This window comes from Molossus molossus, unplaced genomic scaffold (assembly GCF_014108415.1).
Source record: "Molossus molossus isolate mMolMol1 unplaced genomic scaffold, mMolMol1.p scaffold_m16_p_11, whole genome shotgun sequence".
In the NCBI taxonomy this organism is placed as follows: domain Eukaryota; kingdom Metazoa; phylum Chordata; class Mammalia; order Chiroptera; family Molossidae; genus Molossus; species Molossus molossus.
The window spans coordinates 8308266-8324788 of NW_023425346.1; the positions used below are offsets into that span (position 1 = coordinate 8308266).

Here is a 16523-nt window from a genome sequence, read left to right on the forward strand (position 1 = left end):
GAGAGGGAAAGGAGTAACAGTCTTATTGAGGATCAAATTGTAAAAATGTGTTCTTTTTCTCGGTATGGTGAAGTATTAATTTTGCTCTGATGTATTTTAATAGAACTTTGTCAAGGAAAGAGGAGACTCTAAGACACTTAGTATACAGCGTCTTCCTCCTCCCTTCCCCTTTGCCTTTTTTTGTTTCTCTTTCTGATTTTCCTCTTCTGATCACTGCAGTCGGTTATGGGGTTGGAGTGCCGATGGGCTATCGAAGCACTCGCCTCCCTTTTCTCAGCCTAACTCCATTCCCACCGCTCCCTCCCACAAGACTCTCAGGCGCTCTTACTCTCCCAGGTAACAAGCTACCTGTTAAACTTGTCTGAGGTGTCACAATATTATTGCATTTCCAAGGTCGTCTCAGTCTTTTGGAAAGCCTCTCAGCTGCCTGCAGTGTGGTCCCTGCTTTGGCTTAGACTAGCAGGAGGACGCCTTGGTGAGAAGTGTGAGCAGGTGTGTGATCTTTGTCAGACCTCACAAGTACAGTTCCTGCCATGTCACATGAACAGAGGACCATTTCCCCAGCATCTCCTGTTGCAGACCTTCCAGCCCAGTGCAGTGCTCAGCCCTCTGAAAGTGCTCAGGCAGCAGAGCCGTTTCCTTAGCATTCTTCTCGGGTGCACAAGGCATTCCCACTAGGAAGCAAGTCACACCTGCTCTTCCCAACCTACACCCGCAGCTCTCAGTCCTGCTAGTGATTGTGTGGACGGGTAACTTTCATAATGTCCTGTCACCTGGTGGTAGTCGCAGGACACAGATCCAGGAAGGAAGCCCCAAGAAGGGGAGGGCAGGTAGTTACATCTCAAGAAAGAAACCTGCCTCTAGGCAGGAGAGCTGTTGGTATCATCACAAGTCCCTGGTTTAATGTGACAAAGCTAATGAGTCTGGAAGAAGTGGTGGGGCTTCCTTCAGATGGTAAATCTGTGGTGCAGAGCAGGGCCCACTGTTCCTACAGAAAGCTGGATGGTCTTTTGGGTGCTTTTTATAAAGGTTCAGAGACCAGAGAACCCCTTCCCTGGCAGGCTGTAGTGACATGAGCAGATCAGGGGCAGTGCCGCTGCCTTGTCCGTTGCATGTGTGCCCGTGACAGGACAAAGGTCAAAGTGGGCACTCTGCTGCGTGCTGAGAGCTTCAGCACAGGAGGTTGCCGTCCTGCTTCTGTGTCCGCAACACAGCAAGCAGCACGTGGTAAACAAGTCAGCTAAATGTTTTAACATCTTTCTTTTGAAACTTACAGCTCTAAAAGTAACTTCCGAATGTACAGAGGATGCTGTAATGAATGTGTCTAGATGTACAAGGTTAGGACAAGGGCACCCTGACCGTGAGATGGCACTGCTGTTCTCCCAGGGTATTGACCGTGTGCCCTCATGGGCACCCAGCTCCACCCTCAGCCAGACTTCCCAGCCGCCCTCAAGACTGCCCTCCAGAGGATACGCTGCCCCCAGACTCATCTCTCTCACGTGCGCACAGTAATACAGCTGATGCTTAACAAACACCTGTTAACCATTGGTGGGGAGACAGGTGACTAGAGACTTTACATTTATACAACCTATTGCTTACATAAAACTAGAAGGAAATTTGTCTCTCTGCTCTGTGCCAAAACCCTATTAATTTCATAATAAGAACAGCTATCCTTTTTCTGTACTCTTAATATCTCTTCCCTACAAAATAATAAAGAAAATCTAAGAAGGCAAGTTTCTTGTCTTCATTTTCTCTTTTCTTGGAGACCCGACCTCATGCACCTCCCCACCCCTGATACAAACCCTTTACAGCAGGGCAGTCAGACTTTATTCTGCTTCAGTATTGGGTGACATGCCTCATCTTAGGTCAGTGAATGTTGACCGATTGAGCAACTCTTCCTAATCGAAAGAATCCTCAGGAAACCTTTCTGGGCTCTAATCACAGGTGACCAGAGCCTGGCCTTTAACCTAAAGCATCATACCCTGGAGTTGTCTCCAGGCTGCGACCAGGTGACAGACCAGGTCTCCCGAGTAAAGCTGCTGCAGTCTCTTGCTGCTCTCTCATTGTATTGCTCGTGGAACCACAGTGCCTACAGTTCCCTGATGATGGCATTCACTAGGAGTTTCCTTTTTCTGTATGAAATGAGGGCTCATAGATGTTGACTTGAAAAAAGACAAATCAAGCCAAGGCATAAAATAGCAAAGAAAAGAGCACTGTTTCCTGTTAGAGGAAAACAATGATCGCTCTCACCTGGAGCTCACAGTTTTCGCTTCATACCAAGGAGCCACTTCAAGACCTCAGGCTAGCGTGTCTAAAAAGCGTCACCACAGCTTGAACTTGGGCATGCACATGCACTCCTCAATTGGAGTCTGAGTTGCTTTGTTAATTGAAAGTAAGGAGGAACATCACTTGGCAGAGTCCTTTATTTTCTTATTTTAAAAAGAGGCTACTATAATGATAAAGTTATGTGAACTGAAATGAAATATTTTAAGAAAGTTCAGATTAAGAAAAATGAGGGTGGATTATGTGAAAGCTAACATTAACTGAAGCGACATATGGAAAATAATATTGTGACATCTTAAAAAGCTGAACGTCCTGCCAGACTTCCTCTTGTCCATCCCATCATTCTTTTTTTTTTGCATGGGCTGTTATTATTTTGTTGTTTTGATTCAAAGTATTTTAAGACATCTTTTTACATCTTGTATACATATTTTTTGTTTGAGTCATACTCAGTCTTTATATATTAAAACCAGTGTACTGGCCAGATGTATAAATGCTTTTGTTCATACATAAGCTAGTATTGTGGTGTCCTAGAAGGGAGAGAGGGGGTGCAGAGAGCCTCTTCACATTAAGGGATATTGCCTCATAGACAGATAACCTTATAAACTTACCAGTGGTTGCAATCTGGAATTCTGTTCAAGTCCTTTATTCTACTTCCTGTCAGTGTATACATGGAATTTTACCTGTAAATATGTTCAAGTTCACATTCCTTTTTGTTTGATGCCAAAGCCGGTCTTTTAAGTTGCTGTGTATTTTTGTGAACTGTCCAAATACAATTAGGGTGTGTATTTTCTTTCATCAGAAAAGAGAAGTGAGTTCTATCTGGGCCAGGTTTGCCATGTTAGGCGAATAGCTTCCACCTCCAAGCGTGAGGATGCTCTTGCGCGCTCTGGCAGAACCTGACTCACCGTAGAGAAAGCGCGGATCGTCACAGCCTCGAGCCAGCCTGCCGGCTCCGGGAGAAAACGGTCCAAATCTTGTCTTGCTTGCCTGCCCAAACCTTTGAAAAAACTAATGAGAGGCGGGGCCTTAGTAAATAGGTGATGAAAGGGCTCTTGCCAGTAGGTGCTTAATTGTAGTTGCTTCTCTTTAGAAGAGCAGAAAGATTGCAGTCCTTGGTAACGCTGGATGCTTGCTTACATACAGCCAAGGGGCTTTGAGTGTCCCTGGCAATCCTCAGTATAGCCCAAGACTTTCTGTGAGCTAAATTGGACCAACTTACCTGATCTCTTTCTGGATATTTTTTTGAAACAAGTGACATCTACACTAAGTTATAGTTTTAACTTGCCCTTTGTTAACTGTTGCCTTGTGTTTTGTTTTTATGGTCCCTGCTTTATATATATATTTTTTCTTAGTGAGGGGCAGTTGAAGGTGTTTGTTCTTAGGATCTTCTATTTCAGTGCATTTTTCAGACATCTAAAGGCCACTTATTGACACGCTGCATTACACCAAAAGGCTATTGAGGAGTTTTACTTCATTTCATGTTTAGCTGTGCCAAATATTTTAAAAGGACGGCAGTTGACATCACTTTTCTTTAAGGGACACATATTTCTGGCTTTTTGAAGTACTTTTAGACATCCACCTAGAATCTGACTCATCTTTGTAAGAGTGCCGTTTACTGTAAAACTCCAAATATAAGCAGAAGGGTTTGATATACCCAACAAGTTCTTGGGTTAGATGACATGAGAGATGGACTCTTGGGAGCCCATTGGTAAGGTGGAGCCGACTTTGAGTTAATAGGGTTGGGTTGTTTTTTTTAGTTTTTAACACAGGATTTTATGTACACGTTTCTGACACTGGTGAGCATAACCCCGCCTTATGAAGTCATTTGCTTTACTCCTCTGAAAGTTGTTAGTAATACTAGCTTGATTTTGAAGTCCCCATTCCTATTTAAGTTTGTACATTTGAGACCAGTAACAACCAAACTACTTTTTTCCATCTTCAAGATATGAAAGTTATTTTTCCCACTTTCATTACCTCGTGCATTTGGTCACCAGTTGTCACTCTTTGAGTTCTTGCATTCTCGTGGTTATTGTTTCTCACTGGTTCTAATTGAGTGCTGATGTAATTAATGTGTTCAGGACCAGATTTGACAAGGAAGATGTATGCTTGTCTACCGGTGATACTCTAATAAAAGACCCCCCCGCCCCCATTTTAAGTCACCTAAAGAAACAGAACTGTAATACCTTAGTCCATAAATTATTGTAAGAAATGTATGCACATATATCAATTTTATGCATATGCCTCAGTTTAAGAAAGAAAATATTTTGATCTTTAGCATGCTGGACTATGATACAGAGAACCTGAACTCTGAAGAAATCTATAGTTCTTTGCGTGGAGTTACAGAAGCCATTGAAAAGTTCAGTTTTCGAAGCCAAGAGGATCTGAATGAGCCAATTAAACGAGATGGCAAGAAGGACTGTGATATTGTAAGTATCCCCAGGGTAACAGAGAACTGTATATTAATAAGTGATAATTAATGATTCTTCTGAACACTGACCAGTGTCATTACTGAGCTTCATTGTCAGTTGTAGCCTGTAGTAGGAAGCCTTGTTTTTAGAGGCCCAAGGCCATTTTGAGTTACCCTTACTGTCTTTGTGAAGAATGGTAAGCACCTCCTTTCTCATTTTGCTTCTGTTTGTGCCGGGCAGGTTTTTGTTCCTACGATTTGATACAAGTAGTAAGCCTGAATCAGATACCAGTGTGGCTGTCGGGGAGCTCTAGTCTCATGCAGAAAAAGGCAGATGTGCGAGAGACTGTGGTGCGGTGCAGAGGGTGGGGGGCCTCAGGAAGGAGACCCTCTTGTTTATAGGACAGTGGCGGACTCTACAGTGTTGAACATGAGATTCTGAAGATCGGGCTAGGTGGGAGGTGTATAGCTTTCATTCTTAAGGGACTTTCCAGAATTTCATGTCATTGATTTCTCAAAAAAAATGTTTGAGTAAAGTTAATCTTACATATATATAGTAAAACAGATTTTATGTGTAAATTAAAGAATAGATGGAAATGTAAGCATAGTCATTCAGTTCCCTTTAAGGTAGTTTATGAATTAGATATTTACCAATTGAAATTCTAACAACTGTTCTTTTGCTGGTAGCCAGATTTCAAGTGAGAAATCTCTGGCTCTCCTGATACTTCTGAAAATATAAAGAAAAGTTTGTTAAAAGTCCTAAAAAGGAACTGACAGTGTTCTGTGTTCCAGGTGTCCCGCGATGGTGGAGTCGTCCCCCCTGCCACCGAGGGCCGGGGAGGCAGTGATGTGGTGGAGGGAGGCAGAACAGCTCTGGACAACAAGACCTCCCTCCTCAACACTCAGCCTCCACGCGCCTTCCCAGGGCCACGGGTGCGAGACTACAACCTGTACCCCTACCCCGACACCATCAACACCTATGACAAGACAGCCCTGAAGGAGGCCGTGTTTGACGATGACATGGAGCAGCTTCGAGATGGTCTGTCTTTCTTTCTCTGATTGTCCTCCATCCATAAGTTTCTTCCATAGGCTCCCCTCCTATCAGATCAGTTCTGGGCATACAGTCCAGTGAAAGTGAAACGTTGGGTCTGCTCTGCTTCGTCTTCTGTTCAGCAGCTACGTGTTTGGCCTGGAAGGCACAGTTGCTGCCCTGTTGACGCTTACTGTCTGGTCACAGAGGAGTTAGGAAATAGGCACAAGGCTGGCTGCACTGTCAGGGAAGGCCTCAGGGCCCAGGGCCCGAAGGGATTGGGAGGACAAGGGGTTGGTGAGGTGCGGCGTGAAGGCTCAAGGGGTCCCCGTGCTGGGCTGTGATGTACCAGTGGAACTGCCCTCTTTTCTCCACCAGCTTTTCACCGGCTGCTCTGGGGACTGCTTCCCATGGACTCTGCCCTGTCCCTGGCGCAGGGTCTGACGTGCCTGTGCTCTTGCGTCCCCACCTTTGCGCGGCGCTCCTGTGTTGCATGGTGTCAGGTAGAGCCGCGGGCTGTTTCTGTTCTGCAGATGGACACTGAGGTTCAGAAAGGTTAGTTACTGTCCCACGTGCAACGTACTCGTTGTGCGATAGAACTGTCCGGTTTTTTATGACTCTCTTAAGACCCGTGTCCATGACTGAGGAACGAGTATGTGTATTTTGGTATGATGGTATTTTTATTTAGGACTTTGTTTTTTCACCTCATTGTCATGTTCGCACATTTGGTTTACTTCAACTTAGTGGCCATCTTAGCTGTCTGCCATGACAAGGCAGCTGTGGGAACTAAAGCCAACCCAACCTAGCAGTCATTTAAAGAAAGAGTGTGTGTGTGTGTATTTGTTTTGTTTCCAAGCTTTTTTTTGTTTTGATTTGTTTTCAAGTTTTCAGTGAAAAATTAAAACTAAACAGTTAACATTCACTGTGTGTCAGGAAGCATATGGCTTGCTGGGGACAGGGAGGTAAATGAGACAGTCCCTGGCCTCAGAGAGCTCAAGGCCTGTCCGGGGAAACAGACGCACCCTGGTCACACTATGAGAGGGGCCCCCGCAGGTGCGTGCCAGACTCAGTGGCACAGCAGCCGGAAGCTGTGCTCTGTGTGGGTGCGGAGGGATGGACAGGCGGGAGCGGCCCTCCAGGCGTGAGAGCACAGTGCTCAGGCTGTGAGTTCTCGTTGCTGGTGGGCAGCAGCTCCCCATACGCAGGCGTCTGTTCACTGTGGTCTGGTGTCTGTTACGACTGTACTCTCTGAAATACTGGACTATTTCCTTTCATTGCTCATAGCATTGTGCATCATTTCGCTTATCCACTTGTGGGTTTTATTGAACGTGGAATAGAGATTAGGATGCTTGTTGTTATTTACTCAGCAACTGTGTAATGAAAGACTTGAAGGAAAAGGTGGGGCTGGCGGGAACTGATAGCGTTCTTTAACATTTCAGACTTTCTTCTGCGTTTGTTCCCTAATTTCAGATCTATAGAAATGTGCAAATGCTAACTTAAGTAGAACCTGATGATTTGTCTGAAATTTTACTTCATCTTTTCTATTTAAAGTGAATTCAGAGTTTCAGTCTCTTAAAGAATATGTAATGAGAGAGGACTGCTCTTCTGCCACGTAAACCACGGTCCAGGTCCTTGCAAGCCACTATGTAAGAGATCCTGGCGAGTTTTCAGTCGACCTGGATTGGTACTTGTTTACTGTGCTAGTTGCTAAACTTTTGACCTTTCGAGAAAGGGGATGGCTGTTGATCATTTGTATTGTAAGGAGTGCCTTGAGGAAAGTATGTAGTTCAGTGGATGGAATACTAGTAAGGACTGTGGCAGGGTCTGTCCCAGTGGAAAGAGAGTTTGAGTAAAGAAGACAGTTGAGGGGCTTTGGGGGGAGGTTCTTCTCTGTCTGAAATCGATGAATGGAAGAGCAGTTTCTCATCTTTGAAACGGAAGGGGGAAGATGGTAAGGGAGGGTAGAACATTGAGTGCTGGTGCTTGATACCTGTTGTTCCACCTCTGCTCTCACAGTTTGGCGGGCTGCTGGTCAGTGGAGGGTGGGCTGGGGAGAGACGGAGCACAGTGGGAGGACAGCTGCCCATCACTGAGGCAGCCCCTGCAGCCTGGCGTCCCTTGTGTGGTGACTTCTGTCTGTATGTCTCACCAGTGCCCATTGACCATTCGGACTTGGTGGCTGACCTTCTGAAAGAGCTGTCTAACCACAACGAGCGAGTGGAGGAACGGAAGGGCGCCCTGCTGGAGCTGCTCAAGATCACGCGGGAGGACAGCCTGGGCGTCTGGGAGGAGCACTTCAAGACCATCCTGCTCCTGCTCTTGGAGACACTCGGAGACAAAGATGTGAGGAGCTCTGTGGGTCGTTACCCCTCCCTGGGATGAGTTCAGTCCCGTTCTTCTAGGGTTGGGCTTCCAGCTCTACCTTCGGTATTGTGCTCACTATTTACATCAAAACATGTTTGAAATATTTTCCAAGCACCAGTTAGTAAGGTCATGTTTTTGCCAGAGACAGGCCCCAGCCTAGTTCATATGCAGGTGTTTTGTAGTTTGCTTTGTGGTCGCTGAGGGAAACTTGTTCCTGCAGTCGGCCACTTGAACACAAGATTTCTTCAAACTCAGTTAGCAGAAAATGTCATCTTTTACAACAAGCTTTTTTCCTTTCAAGTTTCATTCATGTTTCATGTTTAATTGTGACACAGAGAAGTTCCTTTTTTAAGACCCTATGAAATGCTGCATTCCATCTAATTTTGTTTTGGTGCACCTCTGTGTATGTCGGCAGTTCCAGTAACCCTAACTGGTCAAGCAACAGATTAGGAACCATGGATTGGTATGATTGTCTATTGTTGTTTTTAAAATAAAAGGCCCTCTTCACACTGACATTTGAGTGTAACAAACTGGGCACTTGCTATAAACTCTTACAGGAGGGAAGGCTCAGCCAGTCCTGCCTTCTTGCCCCGGTGCAGCTAGTCCTGTGCACGGAGACAGGAGTAAATGGAGGGAAAGCCCAAGGAAGCTGCCTCCCTCTGCACTGCACTGGCTCCTGTTGGCAGAAACACCACCACCTGAACGTGGTGAAGAGCTCTGCTGGCAGGGCTGGGTGGAAATGTGACACAGCCCATGGTAAAGGTCATGCCCAGGGTCATGTTGGTAACTTGAATGGAAGACAGATGAGCAGGAGACTGGTGACTGTGGTGGTGACTCAAATTGCTTTCTGATGCTTAGGATTAGTGGTTTGGTATAGTTCAGGGCTGAGTCAAGCTAGAAGAATGGAGATAAAAGATCTGTATTAACTTCTCTTAAAACAAAGTATTGGCTCCTGAAGCACTTCTCCTGGGTTGGGCTTTGTTGAGGAGATAATGTGATAGCATGTGGAGGGCGGTAGATGGTGTGCTGGTGAGTGAATTGTACAGATGAGTGACAAAGAATCAGGATGTACTTTTTGGCTGTGTTTGGTGTAAACTCCATTCTCTTTTACTGAGATTAGGAGTCTGTTTGGAATGGCTTTCCTCCAGACACATGACTCGGGCCTCAGAGTCCTCAAGCAGCTCGTGGCCTGTATGAATCCCCCTCCCCCATGACCTCATCACACAGCAGGTCTCCAGCTGTCCTTGGAGAATTCAGTCTTACCGGTCCTGTTGTTGATGCTTTTCACCTGTCCTTCTGTACATTTTACAAAGGATGGTTTGCATATATAAGCCTCAGGAAGTCTGGAAATCCCCCGGAGATACATGGTCCTCATTTAGCCATTTGGCTTATTCTGGAAACCCTCATCAAGCCCCTCTTAGGTGCTGGGTGCTGGGAATGTCGCCACGGCACAGGGCCTGTCCTCGTGGAGCTGGCTGTCAAAGAGCCCCTGTGGAGTGCAGTCCTATTGAGGGGTCTGCAGGAGGCTGGGGAACCCACGACTAGGTGTTTGGTGCTCTCCAGACCCTTCTGACTGGTACATGTAGTGAAGCACCGTGTATTGTGTGCTGATGTCTTCCTTTCCTCTTGTACTCCAGCATTCCATTCGCGCACTAGCATTGAGAGTTCTACGAGAAATTCTGAGAAACCAGCCAGCAAGATTCAAAAACTATGCCGAGCTGACGATCATGAAGACTCTGGAAGCCCACAAAGACTCCCACAAGGAGGTGAGCCAGACTTGAGGCCCAGGAACACGGAAACAACTCTGGGGTAGTTAGTTGTGTGGGGAGAAGAGTGTCAGTCACTGTACAGCTTCAAAAAAGAAGTCCCTTCCTTTGAGCTCAGCCCATGCCTTATACAGGGTAAAAATCCCAGGGCTGCTGTGGTGACTGAGCGGCAGTGCGGTTCAAGGGCCAGTGCCACTTGGTAGGGTTCCAGCTCCTTTTCCATGTGTACGGTGGGCTTGGCCTGTTCCTGGGGGATTTTTGTGTCAGTGGTTCCTTTTGCTTTGGTTAAATGGAGGGGTCTGGTATTCTGCGTCTGGCGGTGTGATGTTGCCGATCAAGATTGGCTTTGAGGACACACATTCTAGAAGAAGTCCTTGCTCCAGAACCTTGGAGAACTTAGTTACCCTTCTGAGCTTCAGTTTCCTTACGTGTAAAATACCTCTCTTTAAAATCAATAAACATCCTTGAGTGAGGATTTAAAAAAAAACAACATGTGAGAACCAGATGAACTAAATATAGTAAAAAAAATTATTCCCAGGTGAGGAAAGAGGATCCTAGGAGGTACCATGGTTTGTCAGGTGATGTATGGCGATAACTGGGAGAACCAAGATACAAACCAGGTTATATGTCTCTTTTAATAGGCAACTGACTTGTGCTGACTTATTTTTTCTTTTCCTGTTGTTTTTTTTTAAACCACAGTGGCTTCTTGTTAATGAGAATACGTGAACAAAAGAATGAATGTTCTTTTAAAACTGATGTTCTTTTACATATACGGTGTCCATTGTTTCACCGAGAGGACATGCGTGAAACATGGCACTGCGGTGAAACAGCCGCCAACAGTGTGTGGCGCTTGCTGGCCACCTCCTTGAAAGACGTCTGTCTCTAAAGCGAGCACCCTGATCTGCAGCTTTGAACCTTTGATGGTGGACCCTCAGAAGTACAGTTAACAGACCTAAATACTCCCTTTACTGTTTACTGGTTTTTTGTTTTTTTTTTTAAGAGACCTTATTCCTTTTTTCCTGCAAAATGAGAAATTTAGGAGAGAAAGTTCTTAGGTGTGAAGTCTTTTAAATCGCCTAAGGGACAAAAGCAGGAAATATCTGCTGCCTAAAGTCAGTTAAGGTGCACTCAGTCGCCTCTAATTCCTGTAACCCGAGGGTCTCCACGCTGCTGTCGCTGCTGACCTGATAGAGCAGGGGGAGGAAGCACTGTGTTCTGGAAAGAGCCTGTGCTGGCAGGCCTCCCTGCTCCGCACACTTTCAGACTCACCTTGACTCAGCTGCCCTCGACGTGTCCCTGTGAAACTTGACTCTCGCTTTGCCAGAAGCTCCTATCTTGGGCAAGGTTTTGGGGCTGGTTTTTAGTATGTTTTCCTTTTCCTTTAGAATTCTTCTAGTCTTCCTCTTATTTAATCCAATCTGTCTCTGTCCCTTGTTTTTGTTTTTTAGGGCAAAATAGTTTGTGTGTGGCCATAATGTTGGTGTATGCTGTTGCACACAGTATTTCTCTCGTCAGTATACTTGCTCATCATTACAGCCAACAGTTTATTCAAGCATTACTTGAACATTTTTTGAAAAGGACCTGAAATGTTTCTAGACCCAGTTAGTGTGTCAGCCATAGAGAGGCAGAGTCTGTTTTCCTGTCTAATTAGTTCTTCCAGGATGTCATCCCAGGACTTCCCTCTCCAGAGAAGCTGGTGGGTTTTGGATTCCTAGGCAGAACACAGGCCTCAGCACAATGAAGAGCACAAGACCAGGAGTCTGGCACAGGGTTCCTCTGGGAGATCTGGGCACCCGCGTCCTCCTTGCCCGCTGGGGTGGTGGCCATGCCATGCTGCACACTGTCTTTCTGTCTGTGGGACTATAGCAGTGAAGGACAACTTTTCAAAGTCCAGTTTCTGGCCTGGCTGGTGTGGCTCAGAGGTTGAGTGTCGACCCATGCACCACGAGGTCGCCGGTTCGATTTCTAGTCAGGGCACACGCCCAGGTTGTGGGCCTGATCCCCAGTGGGGGCATGCAGGAGGAGGCCAGTCGATGTTCTCTCTCCCTCTCCCTTCTTCTTTATCTAAAATCAATAAAGAAGAATTACTTTTTTTAAAAAAAAGAAATCCAGTTTCTGTAAATTGAAATTTATCATAAAAGCCTTTATGGAAGATGAATAAGACAAAGCCGATGTAAGATGGCTTGTCTGTCATATGAGCCACAGTCTGTTTTCTCAGGTCTTTTAAAAGGAGCTGTGTGTGCAGAACGTGGTTTAATATGGAAAATGTCTCAGGCATTACCCACCCTCAGCTTCCATGCACATTCCACAGTAGGCAAGACAGAGGATTTGGATGCCAATTTCGAGTTTTTATTTTAAAAGATGGTGTTTGTCAGCTTGGACATGTTTTTATGTTTCCTGTTTGAATAAGTGTAAATCTGTCTTTCTCCAAAGCCTTGTTTTTATCTTTTTAGTAAATAAAATATGCTCTGGTGCTTCAGTACTTCCTTAATGAAGTTACTGTGGTTTACAGTAGTATTAACTTTTAGCAAACTTTTTTTAAAAATATTTTTTAATTGATTTTTTTTAGAGAGAGAGGAAGAAAGAGAGATAAAAACATCAATGTGAGAGAAAAACAACCATCAGCTGCCTCCTGCATGCCCCCTACTGGGGATCAAACCTGCAACCGGGCATGTGGGCTGACCAGGAATCGAGCCAGGACCTCTCAGTCCATGGGACAATGTTCAGTCCACTGAGCCACACCGGCCAGGCATTTTTAGCAAACATCTTTAAAAGGGCTAAGGCTTTGGTAGTGACCTTTTAACATCTTAAGCACATCTTCTGTTTTACAAGAAAACTGTATTATCCTTAACTTTTCTCATCTTACAATTTGTAGTCTGTTAGAATTGGTTCAGAATCTCACCTTCACTGATTGAGAGGATAGACAACAAAGCTGGGGATAGGGCAGAGGGAAGGGGAGGAGGGTGTCAATGGCGGGGGGGGGGGGGGATGAGAAACATCTGTAACAAAAACAAATTAATAATTAAAAAAATAAAGTGGATCCTTCAGTCCCAGTCAAGCCTCCTGTATCAATATCCCTAATTGATATATTGACTATAATCTCAGGGGAGATTCTGAACCATTACAAATCAGCTGGGCCACTCTCAAATTTCGTTGTGAGATAATAAATGATGGTTGGGTTTTTTGTTTTTTTTTAAAGAGAGAGAGAAAGGATTTAATAAGAGAACTACTATGAATGAGATTCTGGGTCAGTGTAGGTATGAATTGAGATAGAAAACCTCGATTCTGAGCCCAGCTTCTGCTCCTACGCTGTGTTCATTCTCATCTCTGTACAACCGTGCGAGCGTGACTTGTGAGGGCTAAAGACGTGGTGTGGAATGTCATGCTGTCCCAACATTGCTCTCTAACTTGTTTTCAGACATCCTTATCCTTTGCAGAAGATTCTTTTTTTTTCTTTTTTTTTTTTTTATCCTCACCCGAGGATATTTTTCCATTTTTTGTACAGATAGAATGGGAGGGAGAGTGAGGAAGGGAGAGAGAGTGAGAAACATCGACGTGAAGGGACATATCGAGTGGCTGCCACCCACACGACCAACCAGGGCCGGGGACAAACTGCAACCGAAGTACGTGCCCTTAGCGGGAACCGAACCCGGGTCTCTCCGGACCGCAGGCCGACGCTCTAACCGCTGAGCCAAACTGGCCAGGGCCAGAAGATTCTTTTTTTGGTAAATAGTTGACATGCTAATTGTTAATCATTTTATACTCATTTAGTGTAAGAATAGTTGTTGCTCCTGTGTCTTACATGCAAGTCACTGTGTCTTGTGTATGAACTTAAAAGAAGTACCAACTCTATTTCTCAAAGATAACCTGTAATTGAGACTTTTCGATCATTAGTGTATTCTGATTATACTCGCCTGTTAACAGAGGAAAACGCCATCATCACTTTATGTCCCTACACTGAAGTCTCGGGTGTGAGGCATCAGCGTCCAGCCTCAGGTGGGGTGGCTGGTTCCGGGAAGTTCAAGTCTCAGATAAATACAAAACAACCACTGTTAAAATTTTTAGGGGTTTTAGTTTTAAATCATTTCTAGTTAATTTTATGCTTTATGACTTTAAGGAATTAAAAAGCAAAGCCAGACCACAATTATTTTTTAAATGAAATGAAAGAGAATTTTTCAGAGACTGGTGTTCTAGCTTCTGCTTCTTCCAGTGAGCATGGTGTGTGTCTGACACATTCCTTTTGGCAAATACCATGGCCAGAAAAAAGTGGTAGGATGGCCTGGTCAGTGTGGCTCAGTGGTTGAGCATCAACCCATGCACTAAGAGGTTATCAGTTCAATTCCTGATCAGGGCACATGCCCAGGTTCTGGGCCCGATCCCCAGTGGGGGACATGCAGGAGGCGGCCAATCAATGTTCTCTCTCATCGATGTTTCCATCTCTCTTTCCCTCACCCTTCCTCTCCCTAAAATCAATAAAGAAAAAAAGCAGTAGTGTATCAGAAGGCATTTCAGTGACCTGATATGTGCTGTTCCAGACACCAGTGAAAACCACTGTCCAGCCATGTTTTAACTGACTCCTTTGTTCAGGAGTGGCCCTCAGGAAGCCTCTCAGGACAGTAGCCGTGTGTCAGTGGTCCTGGAGAACAATGCATTGTGTGACCCTGGAGAAATTAATTACTTCTCTGGACCTTGTTTTTCTTATCTATTAGCTGAGGGAATGGACTAGATGATTACTTGTGTCCACCCAGCCTCAAGATGATAGAATTTGCTGTTGAGTAGCACACCCCACCCAACCCTTCATAGATTATGAATCTCCAGTTATCAATGGGCTCAATCTTGAGATGTGGCCAGAAGCCCATTTCCTTTATAAGTTATTACTTTGTGTTTTTTTAAATTTTCACCTGAGAATATTTTTCCATTGACTTTTAGATAGCATGGAAGGGGAGGGGAGAGGAGGGGAAGGAGAGAGAGAGAAACATCAATGTAAGAAAGACACATCGATTATTTGCCTCCTGCATGACCCTGACCGGAGGGCCAGGGATCAAACCTGCCACCCAGGTATGTGCCCTTGACTGGAATCAAACCCGCGACCTTTTGGTCCGTGGGCTGATGCTCTAACCTCTAACCACTGAGCAAAACCAGCCAGGGCTGTAACTTACTACTTTTTAACAAAAAGACAAAACCAGAAACCTATATAGTCATACATAATAAAGTTCAAAGTTGCTGAGCCAATAGTTTAACACCATTAGCACAAAAATTCTGGTGAATGTTTATTATTGGAGGCAGAGGGATAAGGATGGGGGTCGGGTGAAATGCGCTGTCAAGGAGCTCATGGTATAGTTGAGCTTACAGTAAAGACATTGTTAACACGTGGTTCCAAGAGGAATTCACAAGAGCTTGGCGTGGGCACCAGGGAGAGCGCTTGAGGGCTGGGGCTTGAGACTGAGAGCAGGGGGAGAGAACTCTAGCAGTGCACCGAGGCGCAGCGTGGTCGGGGCGGAGCGTGAGCTCGGAGGATACGCCTGGGCTGAGTTTGAGGAACCAGGGCGGCCGCTGTGCCCTGTGTGTCGAGTGGAGACACCATTTCCCACCCCACAGCGTTGTGAAGTGCCAGGCACAGTGTGCAGTTCTGGATGGCCCCGGCTGCTGCCTCACTGTTTCTCAGGGCCTGGGCAGTGGCTCCTCCTCTCTGGGGAGCTCTCTGCCGAGCTGGCCCTCCTTGGAACCAGATGTGACTTTGCCCTTTAGCTCCTGTAGCTTCTGGAAGAGCATCTTATTGAGAGAAACAACTCAGGCAGAAAGTAGTCAGGAGGGCCAGTACTAATGTCAGCATCTTGGACCCGGGATCACGTCGATTTTGTCAGCTTGCTGCCTGTGTGATGTGGATGGATCCAGAAGCTCTCTGGTCTCTGACATGCTCGTGCACATGGGGCCTGGGAGCAGGGCTGACGGTGCCGTTTTTATCCTCTTCCATGAAAATAGGATGATTCTGAATAGAAATGTGTTTTGAATTAATTTTACACAAAGCAGATAGAACTGCATTTCTTTAAATACATCTAAGACTAACTTTAAAAACCTCCCAATCAGCGTGACTTTCATCTCTGGCCTGCTGCGTTGGCTGAGTCTCTCGCTGTCTACTGGAGCAGCTGCAAAGCATGACAGGTTTTTAGAGCTGGGATTGGAGATGCAAAAGAGGAGCCTGGGCACAGCCACCTCCTGGCCCCTGTGGGCCCTAATTCAGCCCCTTGGTGGGTGAGACATAGTCTCTCCCCTATGAACCTTTGCACATTAGAGATAGTGTTGCCCTGTCTGCTTTTCCAGGCAGAGATGTGACAGCTGTGTTCTTAGAGACCATCGCATTCAGAATCGGCCTCCTGAAATTTGTGTGTGTGTTTTTCAAGGGAGTACCAGTCAAGTAGGGGTAGAAGATAAGGTTTTGAGATACAATGTAATATAAAAATTCTTCATCCGGATTCTCCCCTTGGTTTACTGATGAGGGAACTGAGGCCTAGAAAGTAGAAACTTTCCCCGAGAGCACCAAATGACAGAACCAGGTCCAATACTCCGATCTCTAGACTTTGAACCTGGAGCTTCTTTTTCCTCCTCCCTCCCCCAGTACTGAGCCTGGCTAAACAGGGGCTCGCATGCTGGGTTCAGGCTGTGTGGACACTGC

General features: G+C 45.6%; 1 protein-coding gene across 14 annotated transcripts in view; it reads left to right on the forward strand.

Moving 5' to 3' along the window:
- CLASP1 (cytoplasmic linker associated protein 1) overlaps positions 1–16523 on the forward strand; it is a 279036-nt gene that overhangs the window by 243680 nt on the left and 18833 nt on the right. For all 14 annotated transcript variants that reach the window (XM_036253618.1, XM_036253629.1, XM_036253619.1 and 11 more), the window contains 4 exons: positions 4559–4709; positions 5483–5729; positions 7873–8063; positions 9722–9850. In XM_036253618.1, the coding sequence (XP_036109511.1) occupies positions 4559–4709; positions 5483–5729; positions 7873–8063; positions 9722–9850 (718 nt within the window). The remainder of the gene's footprint in view (positions 1–4558; positions 4710–5482; positions 5730–7872; positions 8064–9721; positions 9851–16523) is intronic.